This window comes from Neodiprion pinetum, chromosome 5 (genome assembly GCF_021155775.2).
Source record: "Neodiprion pinetum isolate iyNeoPine1 chromosome 5, iyNeoPine1.2, whole genome shotgun sequence".
Lineage (NCBI taxonomy): Eukaryota > Metazoa > Arthropoda > Insecta > Hymenoptera > Diprionidae > Neodiprion > Neodiprion pinetum.
In genome coordinates, this window is record NC_060236.1 from 9015991 (window position 1) to 9043178 (window position 27188).

General features: G+C 36.0%; 1 protein-coding gene across 1 annotated transcript; it reads left to right on the top strand.

The window, feature by feature from the left end:
- The first annotated feature begins 22 nt into the window (after positions 1–22).
- Arf79F (ADP-ribosylation factor 1) lies at positions 23–5311 on the top strand. The gene is made up of 5 exons (XM_046629836.2): positions 23–157; positions 992–1165; positions 4379–4488; positions 4722–4847; positions 5013–5311. The coding sequence occupies exons 2-5, from the start codon at positions 1018–1020 to the stop codon at positions 5175–5177; spliced, it is 549 nt and encodes a 182-aa protein (XP_046485792.1). The 5' UTR covers positions 23–157; positions 992–1017; the 3' UTR covers positions 5178–5311.
- The last annotated feature ends 21877 nt before the right edge of the window (positions 5312–27188 follow it).

A 27188-nucleotide genomic window follows, 5' to 3' on the forward strand; every position in this document is an offset into this window, starting at 1 on the left:
CGTGATCAAACTAACCAATGGTAAGCCTGCTAGAGCCCCATACGTGGCACGAAGCATGAATCCTTTCCACGTCCGCCATTTTGACATACGGTACTTTTCGGGAGTATTGGTTTAATGTTTTATCGTTTCTCGTGAAAATAATCTTTTTTACTGAAACGTAAGTAATTCAAGTGATAAATATTATTAGGGTGACGTAGCGTTGTTAATCGCTGACTCGTGGTGGTTGTCGGTTTCTTGTTAATCGAGTTTCAAACGTTTCGCCATATAGTTTGGGAGTAGGTCGAGACGGTGACAGACCAACCGGGTGTGCATAGTGGCTTCTCTCAGGCTAACGAAAAATCTGTATACCCCAATCTTTCCTGCCATCGGCTAGTGTTGTGACTATCTCGGAGGTCTCGAAACTGTAATCGTTCAATAAATAACGCACTGTAAGTGAAAAGCTTGAAGGTGTTACAACTTATCGAGAAATAGAAAATGGAAAAACGAGTTTAAACGAATCGGGAATAATTGAACGAGAATCAATAGAGCGACAGCGTGGGTATCTCGCGGGTGGTATTTAGTGAGTCATTCGACAGGTTTCACTGATGTTGAAAAGGGGCTGAACCCCAAATATTTTACCACAGACATCTAAATTTTTCGTTTCTTTTACTCCTAATTTCCATGCCGTCGATAGCAGTACCATGTCGCATAGAAGAGGTCAGGTTATCTCGGGTCATACCTTCAACGCCTGTAGGTACATGCACTGTTGGTGCGTAGACGGTCGTTTACACGGCATGCACGTATATCACAACTTACGTGTAACCGCTAAGTAATACGTGGTGAAATTCGGCTTTTTTCACCTCGGGCGTTTTGGAAAGAGCTTATGGCTCGTCGCCTCGCATCCTGCCGTGGCTTTATCTGCCGCATATACGTGGCTTTCGTGTATTTTCACGGTATTAATGACGTGTCATGAATTTCGTGAAACCCCGACTAACGTGTTTCTTTGTTTCAGGTACCCACATATAACCAACACTAACCATGGGGAACATTTTTGCAACGTTATTTAAGGGCCTCTTTGGCAAGAAGGAAATGAGGATTTTGATGGTCGGGCTCGATGCTGCTGGTAAAACCACTATTCTATATAAATTGAAATTAGGCGAAATTGTTACGACGATTCCTACGATAGGTAAGTTTTCGAAATGTACTTTTTTTTTATTCCTTCTATAGTTTTTATATTTGCCTAATGTTTTACCATAACCCTAACTCCTAAGACCGACAAAGTTTTTTTTACTTCATTCCGCTACTACTCACTTCTTCAACACCACATAACCTAAATGATACACATTGTTTTATCCATGCAAAGGAGTGGCTTAAGACTTTCGAATTCCATCCGAACTGTGCATGCTAGTTTTTTTTTTTTGTGCGAATCTCATAACGAACCAAATGATCGCCTTATATACTGTCTTAATGTTGCACGTAACCTTTTCCAATTTTATTCCCAATTATACATCATCTGCTCAATCAACACCATGAGAATTTGTTGCTGTTGTATTCATGTTACTCTGTTACATTTTTTCATGAAAATTCATTATTTTTCAGCTTCAGTGCACAGACCAACTGTTATGTGGTTTTCCAATAGCAAATTTGGAAACTATTAATCGTTACGAGAAAAAAAAGAACTGAACAGAGCAAAAAGATACGTTTTAATCCATTTCCAGGATATCGCAGCTGCCCGAATCAGTTGTGATACGAAAATTGCGTGACAGAGTTTTGATACAGTATAAAAAAAAATACCATTGAAATAACTTTGTATAGTTTGCGACGCAATAATAGCGAATTGTTACCAAGCGTAGTGAAGCACAGCCTGTCACAGTCGACCCTTTCAATAGAGATGGTCTTGTGGGTGTAGGGAAGGATATTTCTAAGAATTAGTATACCTCCACCAACGAGCTTGACATGCATTTATGACGCTTTGAACTGAGACTTTCCCAATAGGGTGGCCAAAAGTCCATACCAGTTGTTTTCTTCCAACAGTTCACTTTTGTTGCCGGCTCTATTGCGAGAGTACCAGGCAAAATTGCGAATACGGCTTGTTCAACTGGAGTGCTGGAGGAAGCACCCTTATTGCGAGAAGTCCTATTGAGAGAGTCGACTGTATAATTATGGGAAAATGATCTAAAATCCTTGCAAACTAACATTGTCAGAGAAATAGATATATACCAGAGTATCAACGACGAGATGCGATGGCTACACAATTTTCAATTCCAATTATTTGGGTCAATTTTGGATTCAAGAGTTGAGCTTTATCGCGTTTGACTAGCTGTACTTTAATATAACGCAAATCAAAAAAGCTATTTCAATAGGTTTTTAATGGTTGGCAGATTTCAATTTTGGAATTTGCTTATCATGACCTATTAAACAACATTGTGATCCAGAAAATGGATTAAGGGGCACTATTTGTTCCATTTAAAATCGGTTTTTGCCTAAATGTGCGATGCGAATGCAAGTTCTTCTTAACAGATTTGTGTTTGTATTTAAAGAAAAAACGACGGTGTTTGGTCTGGTTCGTGGCGTTGAAAAATAATCAATTATTCCTCATTAAGCAATGTTATCTAAAGCACTGTGACATTTCTCTATTTCCCTGTGACACTTCCCTTAGTTTTACTCTTTGTAATATATCAATGGGGTTTCCCACTGAGGCGTTTTAAAAATTGTACCACCACAAATTTTATAAATAATCGATACCATTATCAAATGCTCTGAAAAATGATATAAATGATATTGATAATTTTTTTTTCTTTTTTTTGCAAAATAAAAATTGAAGACAGTCTCTACCGAAGAATAATTTGAAAGTGCAACCTTAATTTTGAAATTATCTGGGTTTCTGGCAGTTTGATCTTTTACTGAATAATTTTTGAAACTGTTGACATTATATCAAGTTACTTGTATCGTCTATTTTGCGTATAATTTTTACAATAAATTATATACAATAAATAATTTACAGTAAATTTCTCAAATTTAATACTAGAGGAAGTTGAATTTACTACTTTGATGGATTTTGTTTCATTTTTGAAACAGCTTGGAAATATGATTGAAAGAATAGGATAGATTTTTCAAGAGCAACAAATATTTACTTTTTAAATGTGTGTAATATGAACACCACCTAATGTGACAGAGTCGACCTAGAACACTTGTCAAGTATACAGACCATGCCGTGTTTAATGTCAATGTACTTCAAGATCAATGTCGACAAGTGGTAGACGATAGAAATTATCAAAGCTTTGTCAAATTTTCTGGAAATCTTTTAATAAGTTTTAATAATCGGTGCTTTCTGTATTTCAAGATCGTCTGCCACTGCTTACACTTTTTTGTCACACACCAATGTTGAAAATTTTATATTTCAAGAAACTGGCAATACTCTACTCTGTTGTTACTAGTTACCTTGATGACTATGTAAAGGATGTTAAGGCAGTGTTTAAAATTTTTAAAAGTCAAATTGATACTCCACTGAATTTTTGGCAGTGCTTTGCAAAGAGACTTTCCACTGCCTATAAGAGGTCATTTTCTAAACTTCATCGTTAGGTTCAGTACACATTTTAGGAAATTAAAAGTACTTTGGAATCTTGAACTATCTGTAATAAGATAGAAGACGATCCCTTTAGCATCAGTATTAACAGCGTGACAATTTATTCAATAACTTTTTACCATATTTGTGTTGCATGCAATTTGATGAATCCTTGACATTCTGTCGGTAAAGTGTAAATCCCCAAAACCTAATGACGTACAAAATCGCAGAAACAGTCGTCCTGAACAACTTTTTGCACATGAAATAATTACCGTGTATGTGGAGAATATGCTGATGAATATAGTTTGACTAATCGTCAGTTTATACACTTTTGCATGAGTTAGCTTCCTTCCAATCGTATACTGTTTGAAGTTTGTAAGGCTCGATTATATTCTACCTTACACTCAGATCTAAGTTTCTTGCGTGTGTAACTGTAACAATCACCACCGATTACTCATAAAATTACATCAATGTCTGTGGTAACCGTTGAAATATACAGTCATTTACTCGCAAGATATTTCTTTTTTTTTGTTCGTACATGTTCCAATTCTGCTTAGCTTCATCTTCCGCCTACCTTCTCCCCTGACAAAAAAAAATTACTATTTTGTGCATGCATGTTAAATCATCCAAATACTTGCTGCAACAGCAAATACTCTAAGAATGTGAAGCTAGTTTGATGTAAAGCTTGACAAGATTGATATTACTTTGAGAATAATATGTGTACTAACGACCTTTTTCATCATCACTGAATAGTCAATTCCATGCAAATACTGAATTGCTTACTGTATATCACTCTTGATGATTTGACACGTGAAAAACTTAATTCTTCCACAGGCTTCAATGTAGAGACAGTTGAATATAAGAATATTAGCTTTACGGTTTGGGACGTGGGTGGTCAGGACAAAATTAGACCACTCTGGCGACATTACTTCCAGAATACACAGGTAATTATCTTTACTATCAGGTTAATGCGACAGAAATTGACTTGAATGAAAATGTACAAGTAACAAAGAAAATAAGACATCTTGTCTTTTATTTTAGTTAATCTATAAACGAATTACCTATGACCTTTCTATTTAAACACATTCATAATAACATTATAATTTTTTTTTAATATCAATGCTTTGAAATACAAATTAAGCATCAATAATCAATGACCATTTCCGTTTTTGTTCAGGGGTTGATATTTGTGGTCGACAGTAACGACAGAGAACGTATAGGTGAAGCCCGCGAGGAGCTAATGCGAATGCTAGCGGAAGATGAGCTAAGGGATGCCGTATTACTTATATTTGCTAACAAACAGGTGAGCCAATGATCAAAGTACAATATCGAATAGTGAATAAATTATGTTTAAAATTGAAGTAAATAATACTCCAATAAGTATTGACAATATTGGTTTGAGCTTCAACTCCGAGAATTCCATCACGTGCCAAAGATTATTGGGATTAAAAATTCTTCAAAATTTTAGGACCTTCCAAATGCCATGAACGCGGCAGAGATCACCGATAAACTGGGCCTCCACTCACTTCGTAATCGTAATTGGTATATACAGGCGACGTGTGCTACGAGCGGAGATGGATTATACGAAGGTCTCGATTGGCTTTCAAATCAACTTAAGAACGCCAACCGCTAATGCAAACGTTATTCTGTCAACATTCAGTTGCTATTTTAACATCATTCAGAAACAACATTAAAAACGAAAAACAAAAAAAAAAAAAAAAACAGCAAACAAACCAACAAACCTTTAAAAAAAAACAAAAAACATAACTGCACACGTTATCCCCCCATCAGCGATTAATTAATTGATTAAATGAAAGAAGAACGACCAACTAACAATGTACAACATAAATCGTATGAGCAGCCTGTGCGAGTTTCAATCGGAAGGTGAATAATACCATTAAAAAAATGCATTCGGATGTGCAACGAAGCTTTCGTTGGAAGGGGTTTTGAGGCAGAGAAAGGAAAAACAAGAGAGAATTAAAGGAATTTTCGAAGATGAAGGAAAACAAACACGAGAAAAAAAAAACAAGAAACACGGGGCAGGGGGGGAAGGAGGGTCAGAATGGCTGCGATTACGCGCCGGCCAAACAGAACTATTGCTACGTGCAAATGATTTATTATTATTATTATTATTATTAATTATTATTATTATTATATTATTAGCATTATAGTTACACTTTTTACACAGAGATAACAGTGATGAACCAGATGTGGAGAACTTGATGATGATAACTGTATTAAAGTATATATCCTCTAAAAATCTGAAACATACAAAGCATATGTATCACACATGAAGTTAATTATTTGTTTAATTAATGAAATAATGAAAGATAATTGAAACTACCTACAATAGTTAATGATGATGATGATGATGATGATGATAACGGTGATAGTTATGGTGACGATGATGTTACAAACATAAATAATACCAATGGGTGGGTGTCAGTTTGAATGCGTTGGACATGGACTTGCGGATAATTGTAATAATGTATAACTTTCATACGGATTGTAAATTGCGTATTATACATTATGAAATGATGAATATTAATAATGATTACATGAATATAAACATTGTTCTGTCCACTACATTTCAAACATCGTCAACCGATTATTATAGCGTATATAAATATTATATTAGAGAAACACGAAAGTGAAAAATTGGAGGTATTTCGAAATGAAATCTGACCGAAACAGGATCACTGAACAACAACGGGACATTACTGTATTTACTCGTGACGTATGCGTGATCATTGCAGGGATTGAGGCTACGGTTCCTCGAACAGGAGTTCTACTTCGTTGAATGTTCTTTCATATTTAAACAGATTTCATTTTCAAATATCCCGTCGCCTCATTCCAAAATTTTTTTCGTTTTTTTAATCACCACTGATTGAAGATCAAATATACCATTTTAACGAATGAAATGATCGCGTTTAATCCAACACGCGGATTCAACCACATTTTATGTATAGCTTGCGCATACACAAAACTCCGACTAGACTCGTTTATATATAAATGAAAGGTAACTAATAGGGTTATGGGTGGTTGTGTGTATGTGCGTGCGTGTGTGCGTGTATGTGTGTGTGTGTGTGTGTGTGTGTTATATCTATGCGTACATACATTGATTCACAGGGTCTCCCATCTGAGTATGTAAAGGTCAATTAATTTTTAAACGAATAAAATTACTGCCCAAAACATATGCTTGGTTGAAAAAAAAAAAAAAACAAAAACAGAAGTTGTCGCAATTTAGAAGAAATTACGGAATTAATGTATTAACTTTTCCCTACAGATCGTGGTTTTTCTACAAAGATACCGCTGCGTATGATGTAATGGAACTTTCTTTTTGATTCGTTTTACCTAATCTTGGACGAATTTTTTAATTTCTTCGATTTAGATAAAAATTGCCGTAGGTACAGAGAGAAATCCAAGGACTCCCTAATAAAGTATAGAATCGATGATACTTTGTTAGATATCGTTTAGTTCCTTCCCGTCTCTGTTTTTCTATTTCACGAATAAATCTTGAAACCCGTATTTAATTGTAAACGAGAAAAATTGTTTTAAAAAAATTGAAAACTTTTTTGTTTTTTCAGTTACTTTCATTAATTTTATATGAAAGTTTCAGCAAAAATTTTATATCAGTAAGCAATGATTGATTATACCTGTACAGATTCGGGTGGGATAAGCTGTACACACGCATGTATGTATGTACATATGTATATATACACATGCGTGTGTGTTTGCGTGTGTGTGTGAGTGTGTATTTTGTTTACGCGTGAGAGATATAGAAATTGTTTTACTTGGTGGTGAACGTTCGCATACCCTCCCGACCCTGCGCACGGATTTGGGTGAAAATTTTAGGGCATCCGGCGTCATCGAGATAAAATTAATTCTTATTAAAGACCAGAGTATAATAAAAGTATGGGGGGGGAAAAAAAATACACAAGATGACGATTTACGAACGTTAGTTTATAAGTTCGTTCAACATGAATATTAATAACGATTATAATACGTGCGGTAAAGTGCAGCGTACACTCCGGTTATAGCCAGCTAAAAACATGTTTATCTCAGTGTGAAAGAGCAATCATGTTATTTATTGCACTTCGATAGGGTGAATAGAAAACGAGTAAAAAAAAAAAGAAAAATAAAAAAAAAAAAATATGAACTAGATGAAGATGGAAAGAGAACAGAATAGAAGAAACCTTTACAAAGTATAACATTGACATTCCGAAATTATGCGCTGCGGATATCTCAAGATTATAGTTGATCAGACGTTTCTCAGCTTCGTGAGGTTGGCGCGAGGTGTGATTGCGATGAATGAATTTGAAATATATAAAAAAAAAAAAAAGAAAGGGAAACAGAATAATAATTATAATTATATCGAAGTAAGTGAATATGTTGATTTACGGATCACCGTGTACGGGAAATACGAAACAATGTAGGAAATAGAAAACAAATTGAGACTTGAAGGTAACAACTTAATTGGACATCGGGTACGGAAACTGAGGATAAAAAAAATTTATCCACCGTGCAAACTAGCCACAGAAGTGTCGAAACAGGGAAAAAAAAAATATAATAATTATAAATAAACACTCCAAATGATGAGAAATTTTACAACTTCATCGAGTTGAATTTTATCACACTGAAATCATCTCAACGTAGGAGAAAAAATTTACAGGAAAACTGCAAATTTGAGTTGAAAATTCGGAGTCTATTGTAAACAAACAAAAAAAAAAGAAAAAAACCGTTCGTCCAAATCTGATCAATAAAGTTCGATTTAATCGCAAATGAATTCTCCGCAGGTCGCTTGGAATTGATTATAGAAGAGACAAGTGAAAATTTTATCTTCGACAGTTGATCATTTCCGCAGAAACAGAATTATAATTAATCAATACAAAATACGCGAACGATATGCTTTTGAAATGAAATATAATTTTGCGATAATGTGATAATTGTGTCAGTTTTTGTCTGCGACAAAACAGAACATTGTTTGATTTAAATTCTTCGCTATCAATTCCTGCAGTTCCATTTTTGAAATTTTTGGTCTGGGCATATTTTTTTTTTTTTTATCCTCTCTCGTTTTGTTGACTTTTCCGACGTGACTGAGCTCAATAGATCGTTTTGAAGAAACAAAAGGGAAAGACGCAATCAACGCGTTGCGTTTATAGAGCGGGTTTGTTGCGCGTTTACACGTGATTAACGCATATTTTCCTAAATCATTTCTGCGGTCCCACTTCATCATCGCGTGTTCCCCTCGTTTCCTCGCATCTCATTTCGTGTTAGGAAAGAGACATTTTTACAAGTATAATCCTTTGTAAAAATTTGATAAAATTGATTGATCGATTGATTAATTAATAAATTAACAACGATGGCAGCCATGACGATGACGATAATGACGATACTGTGACTCGAACACGACGGCGATAACACGCCTTTCCGTCATATTCGACGACGATTCGTATATATAATTATGTATGAATGTTTAACGATTTGTGAAAATATAATGTAATTGTGCTTTATATAGTCTATGTGTTATTTGCCATTGAAGCGCTTATATATTTTTTGTTCAATTTTTCCTGGCTGATGATGGTGATGACGACGACGATGATGATGATGATGATGATGATGATGATGATGATGATATCCGAAGTTTCAAAATAAACAAGTTTTCATTTTCCTCAGATTTATTATACAATCGATGTTTCATAATATATATATATACTTGTACATGTTCATTTTCATTCACTGCCGCCAATATTTTTTTCATACATGTAACATACTTATTTAATTTCGTTTCAAAATTATCACCGTATTTTCTTTTTCTATGCCATATCATTGATCTTGGTAATCCCAGTCATTGCGTTTGTACTCATTTTTGATTTGTTCAATTAACAAATCAATCAAGGGACTGCTAGTAAATCCGTTCAAGCTTGTACCTACAGTAAAGTTTTATCCTTTTTCTATATACCTTCTGTTCGAACAACGAAATAATTGAAAATCCCAGTTTTCGTATTGATCACATTCTCCATAATTCAGTCGGTTTATAGAGTTTAATCGATTCGACAGAAATTTGCTTCGTCAAAGTTGTAACAAAACATCTGGACGATTCAGAAGATACAAAAGTTCCGTGCTGATGATTTGTGAAAATGTAATCGATTTCATACAGTGCGATTGAAAATTGATCAATTTATTAGATTTTAGAATTAAGTAGATGGACGGGAATGCCGAGATATTCTTGTATCCATTTTTCTTTCTTTCAATTCATTGCAATCTCTGAATTCCTCTGTTTAATACGAACAACATCTTCCAGTTGCATAAAAACGCTTCCTGCACCTTTAATGTATATACATTACCCCCGTATACCTTTGTACGTTACATGCTCATAATTGAATCACAGCTTTTTATTGTATCTTGATAGCATACCTTTATGCCAGCTGCCAAACGCCGTATATTGTATCTTATAACGTTTTGTAATGTAAATTCGAAACCTTTGGATCGTGTAATGTAATAAATATTAAAAACGAATTGCCGGTCGCCATAATATTCGTTTCGCCGAATTGAAGTATGAATTTCAAATTATAGTCGTTTTGAAGCTTGCAGACCGCGAATTTAACCCTGCGAATATTCGTAATTCGATATATATCCGATCGTAAAATTAAACGTCGGTAACCGAAAAATTCGCAACTCGCGCCCTATGCTATTCCAATTACTCGCATACCTATATAAATCACTGCTTCGGCAAAACAAAAATCATCCCTTTGGTCTGGCTGTGTATGAAGTTAAAAAAAATTGAAAAGAGGGATACGATAACATTCGTATAAATTTAAATAATAATAATGATAATAATAATAATAATGTTATCAATAGTAAGATTAACAGTATTAATAATCTTAATTGTAAAATGTAACATAATATTCGCACAGGTAATTATATGAAGAGTGAAGTTGGTGAAAAGGAACATGGCAGCCGGTTCCGGTGCAAAGACAGAAATGCCGATGCGATGTCTGTGGTCAAGAAATTTTTCTAGAATTTCGAAGTCCCGAATCGAATGAAAAAGTGTAATCAACCGATATGTTCTTCACTCAGAGAACGCAGTTCTGAGTGTGACAAAACAGGGAATTTGGTGGAAACCTTGAAATCTTGAAAAGCTTTTTTTATAGGCAGCTTAAAAATTTAAAAACGAATATAGCATTCACTATTGTTATTTTTAATCAACATCGAAAAAAAAGAGGATCATCTTTGATCAAAACGTGCCGTTACTATCTTGGATACGTTTGAAAATAATATGCGAGGATTCAATCTAAATTATGCAGATTGGATTAAATAAGTGTGAAGGTCGATGAACGTGAATCACTGTGTTGGGAATTTATAGAAAATTTGAACAGTAAAGAAAGTACGCAGAAAATAAAGAGTAAAATGAAACGATGCAATTGTTTGCTTCTACCGCGCAAATCTCCTTTTTATCACACTTGCACGAACAGTGGGACTTTGCGTAGCAGTTTAGCGGCACGAAATCAGCCAATTTCACCCAAGTGTTGTAAAGATAGGTTCGCGCATGCGCAGTTCATAATTGCTTCACTTTCGACTCTAGGGAGTAAAACTACCACGCGAAGCCCCATCACTTTTCATTCGCTTGGTATAAAAACTATCGTGCGTGATTCAGGCCAAAAGTCGGTGATCCCAACTCGTGTGATTGCCGTCCTCGCTTCGCTCAGGCGCAAACTTCACACTCGTCGTAATCGCCAACTTTCGTCCCTTGTCACACAAGATACTATTTTAATATCAATCACGTGCGCGCGATGTTGGGTTTAACGATAATTTATGCGACTATCCAGTTTTCGGTTTGTATGGTCACAAAAGTGTCAAATTCATCAGGGACTGGTGATCGCTTCGTAAAATGGGGTGAAAATTCTGATCTCCGATTGGCCGAGAGTCGTAAATACGTTATTATATATAAATTCCATGTATTATACCGTTGGACTGGTTATTTGTTTGAGCCTTGAATTAAATTCTCCATTTGTGAAACATCGAATGCGTCATGCTTACTTTGACCCCCCAAGTTGTTGTACAGTGTTTCATTTGCGGCTGCAATCGTGTATCATAAATACGTGTAAGATAAATTCTGCATTATATAGGCATATTTGTCGAGTGTCTAATATTATTTTGCAGTAAATTTCTTCATCTTCATTTGTATAACTCATTCGCTTGATGTGTTTGTTTCGCGTTTGAGCGTTGTTTAAAAAGAAATCTTCTTTTTTTTCTTATCTCGATTCCTTCGCCATCAACTACCCAATGAAAATGTTACGTACAAGTATCGTTGGCCTCGATTTACTTCTCTTATTGTAAATCTTCATTTATTTCACGTATACATCTACGTATACGTATATATACTATACCCCGTACTCGATTACTTGATACGTCAATTACTTTATTACCGTTCTTGGCTCATCGGACTGCAAAAACGAATCTAACTGACAAAACAAAAAGCATAACGTTCGCAGTAATTTAAGGATGCAGTACCGCTTGTACAGTTCAGTTAGAAATTCACGGCGTTGATAGATCGATGAATCGACGGTTTAGACTCTCGAAAGGTAGGATTGAAGTAAATTTGAATTTGTTTGAAAAAAGTATCACCCTTAAAATACAAAGACAACAAATTCGAGAAGCAAATATATCTTATCAGCAAAAGAATATCAATTTCCTAAATTTTAATCGATTAGATCTCGTAGGGAATTCATTTACGAACATATTGGAGCATATTTAATTTATTGAAATATAGTGAACTATGTATTGCTTCCGGCATATGAACAGTTTGACCAATGGCGATACGAAGTATAATCGACATGGGTAGAACAATATGGCGTCGCTTTGGTTTATCAGCTGATCGTTTAAGGTTAATTACACGAATATTAAGCCACAAAAAAGTTCTATCATATTACCACGCAGAGTTGATCTGCAGTAAAGTATGGAAAGAAAGAACTACTTTCATGATTGAATACAATCAACGATCAGTAAGTGTCACCGGAACAAAGAATTTTTCATTTCACGTTTACGTATTTTGGTTTCGGCCCATTCCAACCACCGTTTCATATCATGTGTACGTTTCCATACGTTTTGTTCCGACTGTACACACCGTAAATTAAATTCTTAGCAGAGAATGAATTTCACCGTGAATCTAAATCGTTGACCACCTTTGATCAACAAACGCAAATATAAATTGTAAGCAATGTAACAGGATAAAAATAGTCGCGGTCGATTTTTACAATCAATTCGATACCCATTTAGAGGCGACGAAGCTGAGTCGTCCTCGTGAATTACTCGCTAATTGAAGAGTCATGACGTCTAGTCTCTGCAGACGTATATTTACACATCAAACAAAAGTTGACGGCTCTACGGGAGTCTTGAACCTACGAGCTGCACGATTTATCGTATTTGGGAACTAAATTCTAACCACAAATATCAATCCGGTTTATTTTTGTACCGCAGTATTGCGAAATCTGTTGACATTTCCAACTGGTCTGATTATCGGCACGTATATTAATACCTCCCACTTGATTCATCCTCCATCGTGATCCCTCAGGTGCCAGGCACATGCAATGGACTGTACCGTGAGATTTAAAAGTTAGGAATAGAGATTTAAAAAGCGCACAAAAATCCCTTAGCATTGTTGTTTGGGCCAATAACGATGGTGCATGAAATACGAGTGAAATAATTCATCCTTAATATGTAATAGAAATAATTCTAAGCTAATCCGAACAACACAATTAGCTGAGATATCAATAATTCGGGTAACCGTTTCATCATAAGAATATTCCAAACACTTAAACTTTAATGTTTTTCATCCGATTCTAATGTATTTAGGCTCATTAAAGAAACCCTACATTCATCTTTTGTACCGTACTTGCACAAATCTATACTATACGTATTTCCTTCTTTCCACAGTCTTTTAGTCCAGTCAATAGGGATTTTTTGTCCTACGAAAGATGGGGTAGTATTTAGATATATGTTATTCCGTTCCGGGCCCCGATGAAAAATCCAAGTTATTAACCTTTGGGGAAGAGGTCCACCATTTTGTATTAAAGGTACAGAAAATTGTTTTCCTCGGAATAATTCCTCAACGGTCGATCTCACGACAAAAATGTCCGGTACAAATTTGAAGAAGACTAAATTCCCTACATTGGTTGTTTTTTCTACACAACTTGTCACACATCGGACTTACAAAAAAAGTGTTGATACAAAAAATGCAGAGAATTTACTCGTCTTCAAATTTGTACTGCATATTTGTGTCGTAGGATCAACCGTTCAGGAATTATATCGAAAAAAAAAATCAGTTTTTTTTTTGTACCTTTTATTCAAGATGGCGGACCGAGCTGACTCGGAATTTTCATCGGGATCCGGAACTAAATAACATATATCAAAATCATTATTACCCCTCCCCCCCCCCCCTTTTTTTTTCTAGTGCAAAGGCCTTTGCCACTCCCTAGAGTAAGAAAGAAACGAACGCAAATAATACGAAAAGAAAAATTAATCAATGCATCGCGTATAACGCGCGTATGCTTTTTTTTTTCTTCGAAATTTTTCACCACCGACATATCTGTCGAAATATTGAAATATCCTCGGCGCCGTTGTGTCATTGGATTTCCCTCCCCCCCTCTCCTCCCCCTACATACATGTCGGTATTTGCACGTATATATTTGATGTTTCCAGACCCGTGGAAGGGGCATGCGTGTTGCATGATACGCGTGATAGCGTCGAATGTGTAACGCCGGCATGCCCCGGGTATTAATGTAACACGGGTTTGTTTACGCAAGTCAAGTGTGTGCGTGTGTGTGTGTGTAACCTGCCAGCTGTACATACCCTGAAAAGTGTGTATTATAGTATAACAATAATGCGGCAGGACAAGTACAAACAACGAGCGATAACGGCGATCGGCTGCCGTAACATCAGCGCGAGAGACGATATACGGTGCAATAAATTGCAACAATAAATCGCGCCACATATCTATGCATAACAATACAATCTTTGGCACACACGATGCAGGTGTGCGAGACATCACTGCAGTCGCCCTGACTTTATATCCACTTGTAAAACCGACGGATACGTATTCGGAAAATATTTTTATTTCGACTATATGTTACACGTTTTTACATTCAGAGGGGATTGGTTAGCCGATAATTGAAAATTTTTTTTTCAAGTAACTTGTTACGAAATAGTCGTAGACGTTAGTGTAATCGTATGCTACGAAAATCTGTTTAGAAATACTAAAATTGAAACTACTGGAATTATAAATTACAGTTTGTAAACGTATTGATGCTTCGTTTCAAATACGACAGGTTTCACCCTGCGATGGATATTATTAAAAATACTATTTTCTGTGTAAATTGAAGTACTATTTTGTATAATATCGGTACAGTTTGAATATTTAATTTCATAAAATTTCACCGATATCGATGATGAATCAACAAGTGACAGTGTTTCGGCATTCATGAAGTCTGATTTAATAAATACTCAATCTCCGACTATACTTTGTAGTGAAATTCATCTAAAAGTATCAATTTTGGCCAACAATATTCCGTCACTCGTTAGTTGGTTGAGCCGAGAATTATTTTGTCGAGGTGAGAGATCTAAAGTAAACATAGAGAGGTGCATTATATGTATAACTGGTAGAAGTTCGCTGACAGACCCGGAAAACCGGGATCTCTTTCGTCGTAGATCATCTTCTAACGAGGCACTAAATTATTACGGAAAATCCGAGGAGTAGGACGAAGCTTAGCAGGTCTCGTTGAAAATTGAACACATGCTGCTTATACGATGTTGACGCACGATTTATCGACTCTTGCAACCATGCTGCAGTCCTCGGCCATCTTCCTCGTATTATATCATTTATATATGTCGAAACACTCTTGGCACCCTCGACGATTCAATTCGCTCGCGATTTTTTTTACATTTCGTATCTACTTATTACCACACGTGAAAACGAACGGATATAATTAACTATTACACGTAAAGATGACAGCGTTTTATGTTCCGTTTGTTGTGTCTTCACTGCACAAATTGCGGTTTTATTCCATATAGTTTACCTTTTTAATTAACACATGGAATGTATTTATAAAGATATTCTCAGTATTGTCATTTTCCGCGTACTGTAATGAAGTGATTAACGAGATTTTGTCATGCATTTTGTTTACGTCGACGAACGGGAAAAACACAGATCTAGTTATGACGTAACTTACGATTAGTGGAACACGATTTTCAAAACCAAGAAATTACATTATCTTGTATATATCACGGATATTCCCTCAACGATCACAGCAGCAATAATATTGACGACGAGAAAAATTTTTTGCATCGAATTACACGCAGACTGTTTTCCGTCTACAGAAGAATGACCGCATTAGTTACTCGGAATAATAATAATTCATTTATTCACGAACATGTTTGTGAAATGTCGAACGGTTAGATGGAAATGATGACTAATAAGAACAAGTGATTATATTTCTCAATTGCAAGTTTTTGGGATAATTGAATATAATAATTTCGCTACTACCGAGGGTCGCGTGTTCGACAATTGACGTCGATTCGCTGTTGAGAACGAAAATACGTTGTTGTGACATCTGGTGGGAAAATAATGCGTTACTCCGATTAGGCCATATTTAGTTTTAAAAGTATTTTTTTATCGTATTTTTTGCGACATGTCGATTCTTTACGAAATTAGTAAAGCTTCACAGCTTGTACTGAGTTTTCTGTACTTTCGTATTCACGCAATTGTACAAATACAATTTACGGATAGACCAATTCTCGCCGCCATATTGCTTAGCCTCATCTCCATTTTCGTTTCCAATTGTCTGATTTATTACACGTCCGAGTATCATCAGCACCTGCTAATATCAAAACAGTAATTGACGGCATCTGCTTCGTAAATTACCAATTTTTCTCCACAAATTTCTCTGTGTTTTTTTACACAATCGGAATATTCTGGCAGGAAATTTTAGCTGTCAGTAATTTCTGTCTCAATTTCTACGAAAATAGTAGACATTTCGAAATTTTTCACGAAATATCACACTTTACAAGGTATGTATCGGTGAAATTTTTAACCACACATGTAATGGTATTTTTTTCTCCAATAAAGTTGGTTGATAAAAGTCGTAAAAAAAAATTCATAAAAATATTCACCGAAATGTATTTAAAACTCATATTCCTTGAAGAAACAAATGTAAGAAAAACGTACAGCGATGTTTGGAGAAAATCTTATCTGCCGAAGGAAGTATTTCGGTTTTATTGGTAATAACTTTTTAAAATCATTCGTCGAGTAAACTTGATACCGCGATCAAATATTCCGTGAAATCGTCAAATCTCACGATGCCGCGATGTCGCAAATGTCACAGGTATTAATTATCGACATTGAGTTACACGGTTTGTTATCTGTAGCGTTGTTCAAGAGCCGATTTAGTTGAAAGAAAACAGAAGAAAACATCAAATCACCGTGACGCGCATATTATGAGTCTACGCATGTTATGCGAAATATTCGATGAAACTAGCAAAAATCTACGATTTTAATGTCTGTTAAATGTTCTTTTTTACACGCACTAAAATGTAATTAATCGAATACTTATAACCGAATGTGTGATTAAAACAAAATACATGCAAATATGTTGTACAATTTCTGTGCGTATAGTATAAGTGAGGATTTTTATATCCAGATTCGACGTTATTATACGATTTTTCGGTGTCGTTTTACAACCGGTTTCTGCAAAAGTTTATATTTCTAAAGACAGTGTAATTTATTGTTGAAAATTGTCCTATTAATAATGATAACAACAATCCTGAGCTGTAATAGGTATTGAAACAAGATGAAAAAAAAAAAAAAAATAACAGAAATGAATTCTTTCTCGCTATATTACGTTAAGACTTATTGTGACTTGTTTATTTTTTGAAATTTTTTTTTTCCTATTTGCATTTCTCGATGTATAATATATGCCTATACACAAGTAAGCGGACCCGTGATCCGTGAAGAAATTATACATACCTACCTATCGGTGCTAAGTACCTGTAATTGACGCAACTCCCTTGAACGTAAAGTATTAATTATTAAGTGACAGTATGAAAAGAGAAACATTCAACTTGAAACAAGGCTGCATGTATAACGGTGGCTAATTAATACACGTGCGTTTCTACCGACGACGGGATATCATTACATATTATACATATATATATATAGAAATTTTTATTTTCATTATGTGCGACTTGAGACAAATATTACGTAAGATTACAACTTTCCATGAATGCTGCGTTACGTGTTATAATAATATTCGCCCGTATACAACATCGTGCCGTGTACTGTGTTTCATGGGCGATATACATTATAGAATTCGAATCGAATCTTCCGTGGAACAGGCGTGGAAAGATTGTGCGAATTTTCTGCACGCTCACTAGAGAAACGCGAATTTGCAATTATATTCGCCAGGATGAACAAGTTGTACTTTTATTTCAGGCCTCGTTGCCGCGTCGACTATGTGGATACAAGGTGTATATTTTATACACCTTTCAAGATATTCTTAGACGTATTAACGACCGGATATTTCTTTTTTTCTTCTAACTTGTACTTGCTAACTTGTAAATCCCGGCAAACCACGAAACATGAGCGCGGAAATTTATTATGCGTCTGTTGTATATTTCGTATCTACGCTGTTGGATGGTACGAGACTCGTTTTGCCTAGTTTGTAAGAAACGTACTGTGCTATAGGGAAATGTTGGAGAAAATACTCTTTCTCCAAATGTCGGGTTAGTATAGGCGCGAAATAAATCAACTTCCGGCTGATAGACGTGCAGTAAATCTATTTCAGACGCCTCTGGGTTTGTCGATACAAAGAGGTTGAACAAACTCTGACCCGTGCTTAAAATCTCTCTCGAATTTTTTTAAAACACGTACCGCACGTTTGCACAAGTAGTACGAAAGCAGTCTGAGCTGTAAACTGAAGACCGAACGAATCTTTGAAACGAGGAAACGGGTCTAATATTTGTTACCTTGATCCAAATACCGATGGGGAAATAACTTGATGGATCTACGTGTCATTTGTGTGCTTTTTAATAAACTGAAATCACGGCGAAATGTTGCGTTATCTGAATTACTAGAGAGTGAATTGAATCGATTGCAGTTGATTCTGACTGCAGTAAAAGCAGAGAGAGGGAGAGAGAGAGGGAGGGAGAGACGAGAGTGAAAGAGAGGTGAGTTTGAACTACGACTAGCGTCCCGAGTTGTAACGTAAAGTTGGTATATTTAACCCCAGGGGTATTTTGGGGAGCAGTTCAAAGGTATGCCGCAGCGGCACATACATAGAGTGCTAGCCGAGAGAGTGAGAGGTGATGCGAAGTGAAGTGACGGAGAGGAGAGGAGAGGAGAGCAAAGCAAAGGGAAGAAAACCGGAGGAACATGCAACGGTAGTGAATGATCCAGATGCGACGATCCGTGGCTAATTTTGCCAAGGTATAATTATGTGGTTGCGTATTCATGCTTGAATCGGATTTGAAAATCCAGGGGTCTTCTTTAAGCCTGAGAACACCCCTGAGTTTTCCTGCGCAGCTTTACGATCGCCTCTTCGGCCGATTTGATCGGTCGCATTAAGCCGTAATGATCTAATGGTCATTATTTTAAGAGCGTTCGCATCCTTTTGATAAACAAATCTCTTGGCACGACCGCGACGATAAACAGAAGTGTTTGATGTTTATTGAAGCCTGAACGCACCTACAGCCACCTTAGAGCCACTTCCGAGATTATCTCATGTCTTAACGTTATGATGTACGCGAACGTCATTCCGGTAGTTGGCATTTGATGCGAACTTTTTGCGTAGAAAAATTTCCAGCTATGATTATCGGGGTGGCGACAGACTGGAAAAATCGGGAGTAGTCGGGGAATTGCACTGAATCACAGGGAAAAACTTGAGTTTTTTTTTTTATAAATTGTTTTCAGACTTCAACTATGCTTCGTAAATTCAGTTGAGCTAACTTTTGGAAATGGTGTTGTTCAATTTCTGACTATTTTTGTGAAACGAAGCAGTGCTGTGTGTTCTTGGATCTAAATTTATATAATGAAGGTGAACAATTTCTTGTGCTTTTGGTTACAAAGACCAGCCGACATCGACTAAGCTTTTGTCGAAAAAGATCATGAATTTTTGAAACTGTAAAATATAGGGTTCTGGGTTCAAAATGAACCCGAGCCTTTTAATTCTAATCAGAACATGATGGCACGTTTATTCTTTTTGGATATGGTCACTAAAAAAAATGATTCAGAATTGTCTGAAATTCTATAAACCGTACTAAAGTAAAATTTACTCATATCTCGGAAACTCGACTCTGTTGAAGTGATTTTAAAATTTGCAAAACTCTGATTGTTGGACAACGTTTCGTGGCGTTAACATTTCCAATTTAAACTTAGTGTCAAGTAGAATTTAGACAAAGAATCATACTTTTTTACTCTCATCTCGCTATACGTATAATATCCTCGATTGCGGATGAACACTGCTACTGGTTTTCACTTATTGGCGCAAACCAAGTAAGTTGAATTTTCGTCGAGTAACCAAAACGTGTCGGGGCTGTGTTATTTTAAATGTTCTTGGCTTGGTGAATGGAAATTGTAAATCTTATAAAGAAAACGACGTTTTGCAGATGTGGTCAAGTTTCCAAATCAAAATTCTGTTCTAAATTATGCTTAGCGTCCTTCGTTCTCACTTTACGTTTCAGGTTTACTGAATCTCTCCACTTGAAAAATGTATACTTCCGAAATCCAACATCCGGTTCAACTTTTATCAAATGTCTTTTCAGGCTCGATCATCACACTCGAGATTGCCCTGCACACTTGTGAATCCATTACCTATGAATTATTATCGACCAATTCGCACGAAATTTGGATGAGACATAGCCACGCGCCATTTTCGGTTCTAAAAATCGATTCACCACTTGAACGAATTCCTGGAAGATATTCGTCGAGTGGGTGAGATCGTTTCATTGAAACCGGAAATCGGCAAGAAATTTCTCTCTATCGGACTTCGTGGTTAAAATTTTTCCTCTCTTTTCCGTTTTATAATAGAACAGGTTGAAAGAATATTTTCGAATAGTCGAGGGCTGTTGTTGTTTCTTCGGTGTTTGTGTGCAGTCCATATTCCCCAAAGAACAATATTAGGTGGTTGTTATAACGTACAGAGCGACGTTTACAAGGTGTATAAATTTTTCACGACTCAAACTGCAGCGTTCTGCGTCAGAAATATAAAACGCTTAAACATACGCTCGTATTATTATTATTATAATACGTATATTGATGGATTCCAATTTTCAGACGAATATTATACGGCGCCGTATCCAAAATAGAAGTAACTTGATAGAAAAATGTCCTCATTACGTCAGAGCCTGGTTGTCGGCGACATTTTATCACCAGATAACCTATGTTCTTAATTTTAACGTACGGAAATCCTGATTTTGAGATTCCGAATTACTTATGTCACATAAATTAATGAAACGTAATCAATAATATATCTGTTCTATCATCCAGACGCAAAAATACACGGAAAACTTTCAGCTTTCAGCCTCGTTGCATTAGTTTGATTTTTTTCCACCAGATGACACTATGCGAAGCGATAATCCCAGTACTTACTACTTACATGTAATGCACATTTGGGGACAATGAATCTGAGACGGTTAATTTTTTCCACTAGACAGTTACGTTGGCAACACAGAGAAACCTACAGCGCCACAGTCGGCCGAGCGCTTCAGAAACTCAATCTCAATAAACGTAACGTAACCCATGACCCTCGAATCTAACCTTAGAATTGACGTGTCAATCCAACAAGTAATTATCCCCGCGGTATTCTAAGGTTAGATTCTACGGTCATGGGTTACGTTACGTTTATTGAGATTGAGTTAGTTTCGCGCTCGGCCGACTGCGGCGCTGTAAGTTTCTCTGCGTTACCAACATAACTGTCTAGTGGAAATAATTGGCCGTCTCAGATTCATTGTCCCCAAGCGTACATTAGTTGCAGACAGCTTTGCTTCTTCCACGTTACAGTCTCTAAAGACGCTGTTACACCTACACTTGTTACACAATACTACAGCCCATTTTCCTAAGTGGCTACGCGTTATCGCGGTTTACTCTTGTGTCACATAAGTGTGCGATGTACAATATAAATGTGTGTACTGTAAGCGTATAACGACCGAAACACAAGAATTCGCTATTTTACTTATCCGCAAGTAATTATAGATAAGGAAGCTGCAACTCTATTATAATTATATCGGCGCGACAAACAGCTAATTAGTATATAGTACACGCCTAGTTTTGCGTGATACAAATTATTCATCGGCACATTCTCTTATATGTTATTATATCTCTTCCAGAGATTACAAGAATTATTAAAGTCACGGAAAATTCAATTTTATGTACAGTAATAACAACGATAATTCAGCAGAGGTTCAAACGGTGCCAGTGAAATTAATCGCGTGAGATTTGATCAAAACAATTTCCTCTCAGGCAGCGTATAGAAAAACAATTGACAAAGAACTTTAGAATACCGAATCACTGGGCACTTTTTTTTTTAATGCTGCAGTTACTGTTCTTCCGATCCATTATTTCCCCGTATATGTATATATTTGTGCAATAGCTTGACAATGATTTCAGGCTGTTACAAAAATATTTACACTATTCGACGTAAGTTTTCTTATAAATGGTGCCGTTGGACACAAGTATGTATATTTCATAACTGTTATCAGTTTACAGATACACAATTATTGAGTCTTATCTACTACCCATACCTATCTGCAATACTTGATCGAGTCTTTAAACCTGATTTTTTTTTGTGATACGACACATGACAGAAGTAGGCTTAAGGTAATGTAGCAGTTATACCTTTACCGACCGAGCGAACTCAGCCTTTTTCTTCTTATATTAAATGAACAAATGAATCGTAATTAAATTCAGGAAAGTTACTGATATTTTGAAAATCGTCAAAAAAATGTGTGGTTTTTTGACAAGTGTCACTATTTCCATATTTCCAGCATTTCCGGGGCGAAAAAGTGCATAGATGAGATACTTTCCGCAATTCTGGATAAAATGAGGAGTAAAATGATCCATAGCGAGATCGTTTTTTTGCAATATCGAGGCCGCTAAACGAAATTAGGAATTCCAATAGTTTCGTAAATTAAAAAAAAAAAAAAGATGCTCTTACGATCAGCTGGTCGCACGGATCGGAGTTCCTTAAGTAAGGCTGCTACATGAACTTAAAGTTAGACGCAAAGGAGAGAATCAGATCGATCTCTACAACCCCGAGAGGTAGGGATCCATTCTCCGATTCGAATCAGAATCGGTTCGATAATTAAATTATAACCAGGAGGTATAAAGCATGCAAGTTCTCGATGAATAACAAATGAACAAAAAAACGACGAAATTTTTTCTTACCAAAAGACGACAAGGTCGCGAATAATATCTAAATATCTTAACAAACGAGCGGCATTTTCGTTATCGGCCAATATACAAAGTAGTTTGCAAGTATCTCTCTCTCTCTCTCTCTCTCTCTCCACTTATTTCTACAATTACTTCATTTCGTCTTATTAGTTTATTTTAATTTAATTTTATTATTTATTTTTTATTTTTATTTGTTGCTTATTTTTTTAATCAGCAATCACAACTATTATTAGATTAATTTTTTAATGTGGATTATACTTGTCTATATATTCGCTTTGCCCCAAAGTATTCTGGGGAACAATATATATGATGAATCTATCTATCTATCTATCTGTCCGTCTGTCTGTCTATCTATCTCTGTTTCTCTGCGTGCGTGCCTGCGTGTATAACTTTTTCTTCCATTTCTTTACCTTCTTACTAATATAGGTATTTACCTTTTTCGCCTCATCGGCAGTATCTCACGATCTAGATTCGGTATATATATATATGTATATTACAATATAGTTTATCCACAGAATAGAGAGTAGTGTAAGTGGGGAAAGTGATTCGGGGCCCGTTTATCCCTCGTAGAATTGGTGGTGGTAGGGGAATCTGTGTCATGTCGCGTAAACATACTATAATAATACTATAAATACATCACGACCGAGACCAAACACGCGTGGCGCCGGCGCCGCGACGCGCTTACATTATATTATCCATTTCTACACTTATATTACGTACGTATACCTGATACCCAATGTATACGTACGTTCTATAGGCAATTCTCTCGTTAAAATTCTCTCATGCAAAAAGCGTGCGTTCAAAGGGGGAAAAACAAAATTACCCGACAAGACAAAGGTTCGAAAAGTGCAACTATGGTCAAATTCAAATATTTTATCACAAAAGTCACTGCGATCAGCAGAGAAAAATGTGAGAACACTAAATTTTCACTTTAAAAACACCTAATTTTCATTAATTAACAACCTGACAGAAATTACATTGCTTTAATACTTTGTTCACGAAAAAATCTGCACAGTTCGTCAAATCCTAATAGAAAACAGTTTCATTTTATTCATACGCGAATTCTTTACGAATTGTCTGACAATGAGTCACATTTTTCTCTGAGATCATCGGTTCGTAAGAAAAAAAACTATAATTACAATCGGTATTATTTATAGACGATGGACTCGTATGTTTTAGCAGAACATACATTATTATTGTTGTTGTTGTTGTTGTTGTTATTATCGATATTATTAGAAATTCATTTACGAATAAAATGACGTACAAATTTTCATCAGAATCGGACAAATCGCGATATGGATTCGTGTGTAAAAAAATCGGATGAATAACGTGAATTCTCTGATGCCGTTGATTAGCTTGATCAATTGTTTTATAGTTAAAATTATTTTTTTCTCAACGTATGACGGGGACTATTTGAGTTAGCTCGAAGTCGATCAAGTTCAGTGAGACTTTTTAAACATTTGTCTTATCACGTTTTTACGTCAACACTTTTTCGACCCGCTCGAAGTATCGTCAAGGAATTCCGATTCGGCGGTATAAATTGACACGTCGACTAGAATATTTTTCTTCCCTTATTAATCGGAAACAGCGTTCTCGCGCTTGACGATTGATATAATTATAAATAGTCCCACTTCAAGTAGAGACGTTTGTTGGAGTTTTTTAGCGAACAACATACCAGATATAGTCGCTTTGGGACAGATTGACGGAATTAAATTCCACTTTATAAATTATAACGCTGCTCTCGTGCATTGGAATTACTCATGATGACATACAAATGTGCAGACGTGTTCCATAACGTAGATTAATGGTTTCTATGCATACAAGGAAGAAAAGACTCACGACTTGAGGAGTCACCTCGTAGATCCATTGATCATTCTGCGCATGATCTAACACTTCAGTTTCTACGTCTTCAAATTCGCGATTATTTCAGGCTATGAATATAGCTCCCCCTCTATGGAATCATGAAAAATTTCAGTAAACTTACGTTGGAATTATTCATTCAAAGATCGAATTTATTCATCATATAGGTATACTTATTTTCGAAAAATAAAAAATGGCTATTTCACGCGTTAATCGCACTTCACGATGAGAGCGTCATTAACTAGCTACGGAGCGAAATGTTGATATTTTTGTTGGCAAGCCGAAAGTCTACAACAGGATGAAGAGATCCATCTTGTCTCACTTAAAATTTGTGAAAATGAAATAATAAAAATCGTTTAAAAATGATAAAAGTTTACTGTTTTTTATCCGATTCAAATGTTTTTGGGCTCATTTTGCTTACTGATCGGATTTTCACAAATCGACTGAAAATTTTTCGAATAACCTTACATTATAGTACAGTAATAACGCGCAAGTGTATAATTGTTGATGTAACATCTGTTGTACCGTACTTGCAAAAGTGAAATAACCTCAAAGCCGTTAAAATCGTATCAAAAACACAAAAGGCTAATCACAGACTGCACAGTGGGTCCCCTATTTTTTCCATTCCTTATAAGCTTTGTAAAACTGAACGTTTCCCGTAAATGTACCCTAAAGTAGTCAATCTCCTCCTAAAACCCCCCTAAAACTTTCTTTTTCATAAACAAAAATGGACTGAAAAAAAAAATTTGATGCTGGAAAACGATATTTTTACTTCGAGCGTAGCATGGGAACAGAAAAAAAAATTCACTGAGTCTCAAAACTCTCTTACACTTGACAAAAACGTAATTTTTACGGTTTAATTGAGTGTCATTATCTTATACCGAATACGCGCGCTTATCCCAAATTATTTCGTTCCTATATTTAATTGCAAATATAAACATTGTTTCCAAGCATCGAATTGATTTCTTCGGTCTATTTTAGTCTGCGAAAAAAAAAAATTATTACAAAAACATGGAAAGTTTCAATGTATTTTACATTCAAAATTTCAGTCGCCTCTCGGCACGTGTTAATCTTGTCCCGAAGTCTTTATAATTGGAGGAGATTTTTTTTATTCTATAACATGAAAACATTTTTCCGGTTCAATCGAAAAAATTCCAAAACTATCAAAACAAAAAAACACCCTAGTGTGTATCTAACTTTGGTTTACAGTGAAAGCTTAATTTTACGTCTTGCGCTTGGTAAGTTTTTCTCGTTTATACATTAAATATTCTTGGCCCTGGTAATTTCTGCTTATGAAACATGTGAAAATGTTTCACTTGTACGTTTTTCGCAATTTTACGCTACGTATTCCGTCACCTAGCGCTGTTCTCTATTCAGTTATAGGATTACTACACCTGACTTTTTAGTCGAAACGTCAAAACTTTCGATTTGATGTTCGACTTGCCTACCGCTAGATGGTGCGCGCGTTTTAATGTTTCGCTTGTCCACCGCTGGATGGCGCAGCTTGATACATGGGCTTATTCCTGTCCCAAACATGTTCCGACAAGTTCGGGTCAGCACCTCATTTACAGGAAGATTCTTTACTTACCATCAACGGATTAACCTAAAACGGCCGCGCGCTGCAGCGAAATTCTCTAATTAATAATATTAATCGATTTCGCTGTATAGAGGTGAATGCAAATATGGCAAGATGATACTTATAAAACCGCTGAAAATCATAAATTTTTTTACCAATCACGAAAGTTTGAAATATTTAGGTATTTCACTTCATTTCATACCCCTTGAAAAACGTACAACCGAAGCTTCACCGTATTTGGTCAATAGTATGAAAAAGTATTGGAACTCTAACACCACCCCCCCTATTTCCCCCAAGATCACCCGACTTGAGCACTGAAGCTTGTAATCAGTCTGAACTTTCTAACTACAAGAACTTTTCTAAAATTCTTGCAATTACATCTCAGCTCTTGAGTCATTTGAATTTGCAGATAACCATTTCTATCACAAGTAGAGATTATTCGTTTCATTAGTCTCCGCCATAATTTCTGAAGATTTGGTGAAGGATCTCTCTTTAACACTTTTTTCCCAACTATCGATCCATTCAACCGTAAATAAAATCGCCAAGATTCGTACAAAGTTACGTACGTGTTAAAAGCGTGAAAAAGCTCCGTTCGGACATCCTAGAGTTATTGAGAATCGGCGACCGCGTAGCGAGGTCCAAGTATAGCATCGCCCCGAAGCCTAGTAAAACGTTTTATACTTTACACCACTTGACCAATATGCCTTAACGTCAGTCAGGCACGTCAGGCCGACGTTGAGGCGTCGCGTCGACGTCGTTGGCGTCGTCTC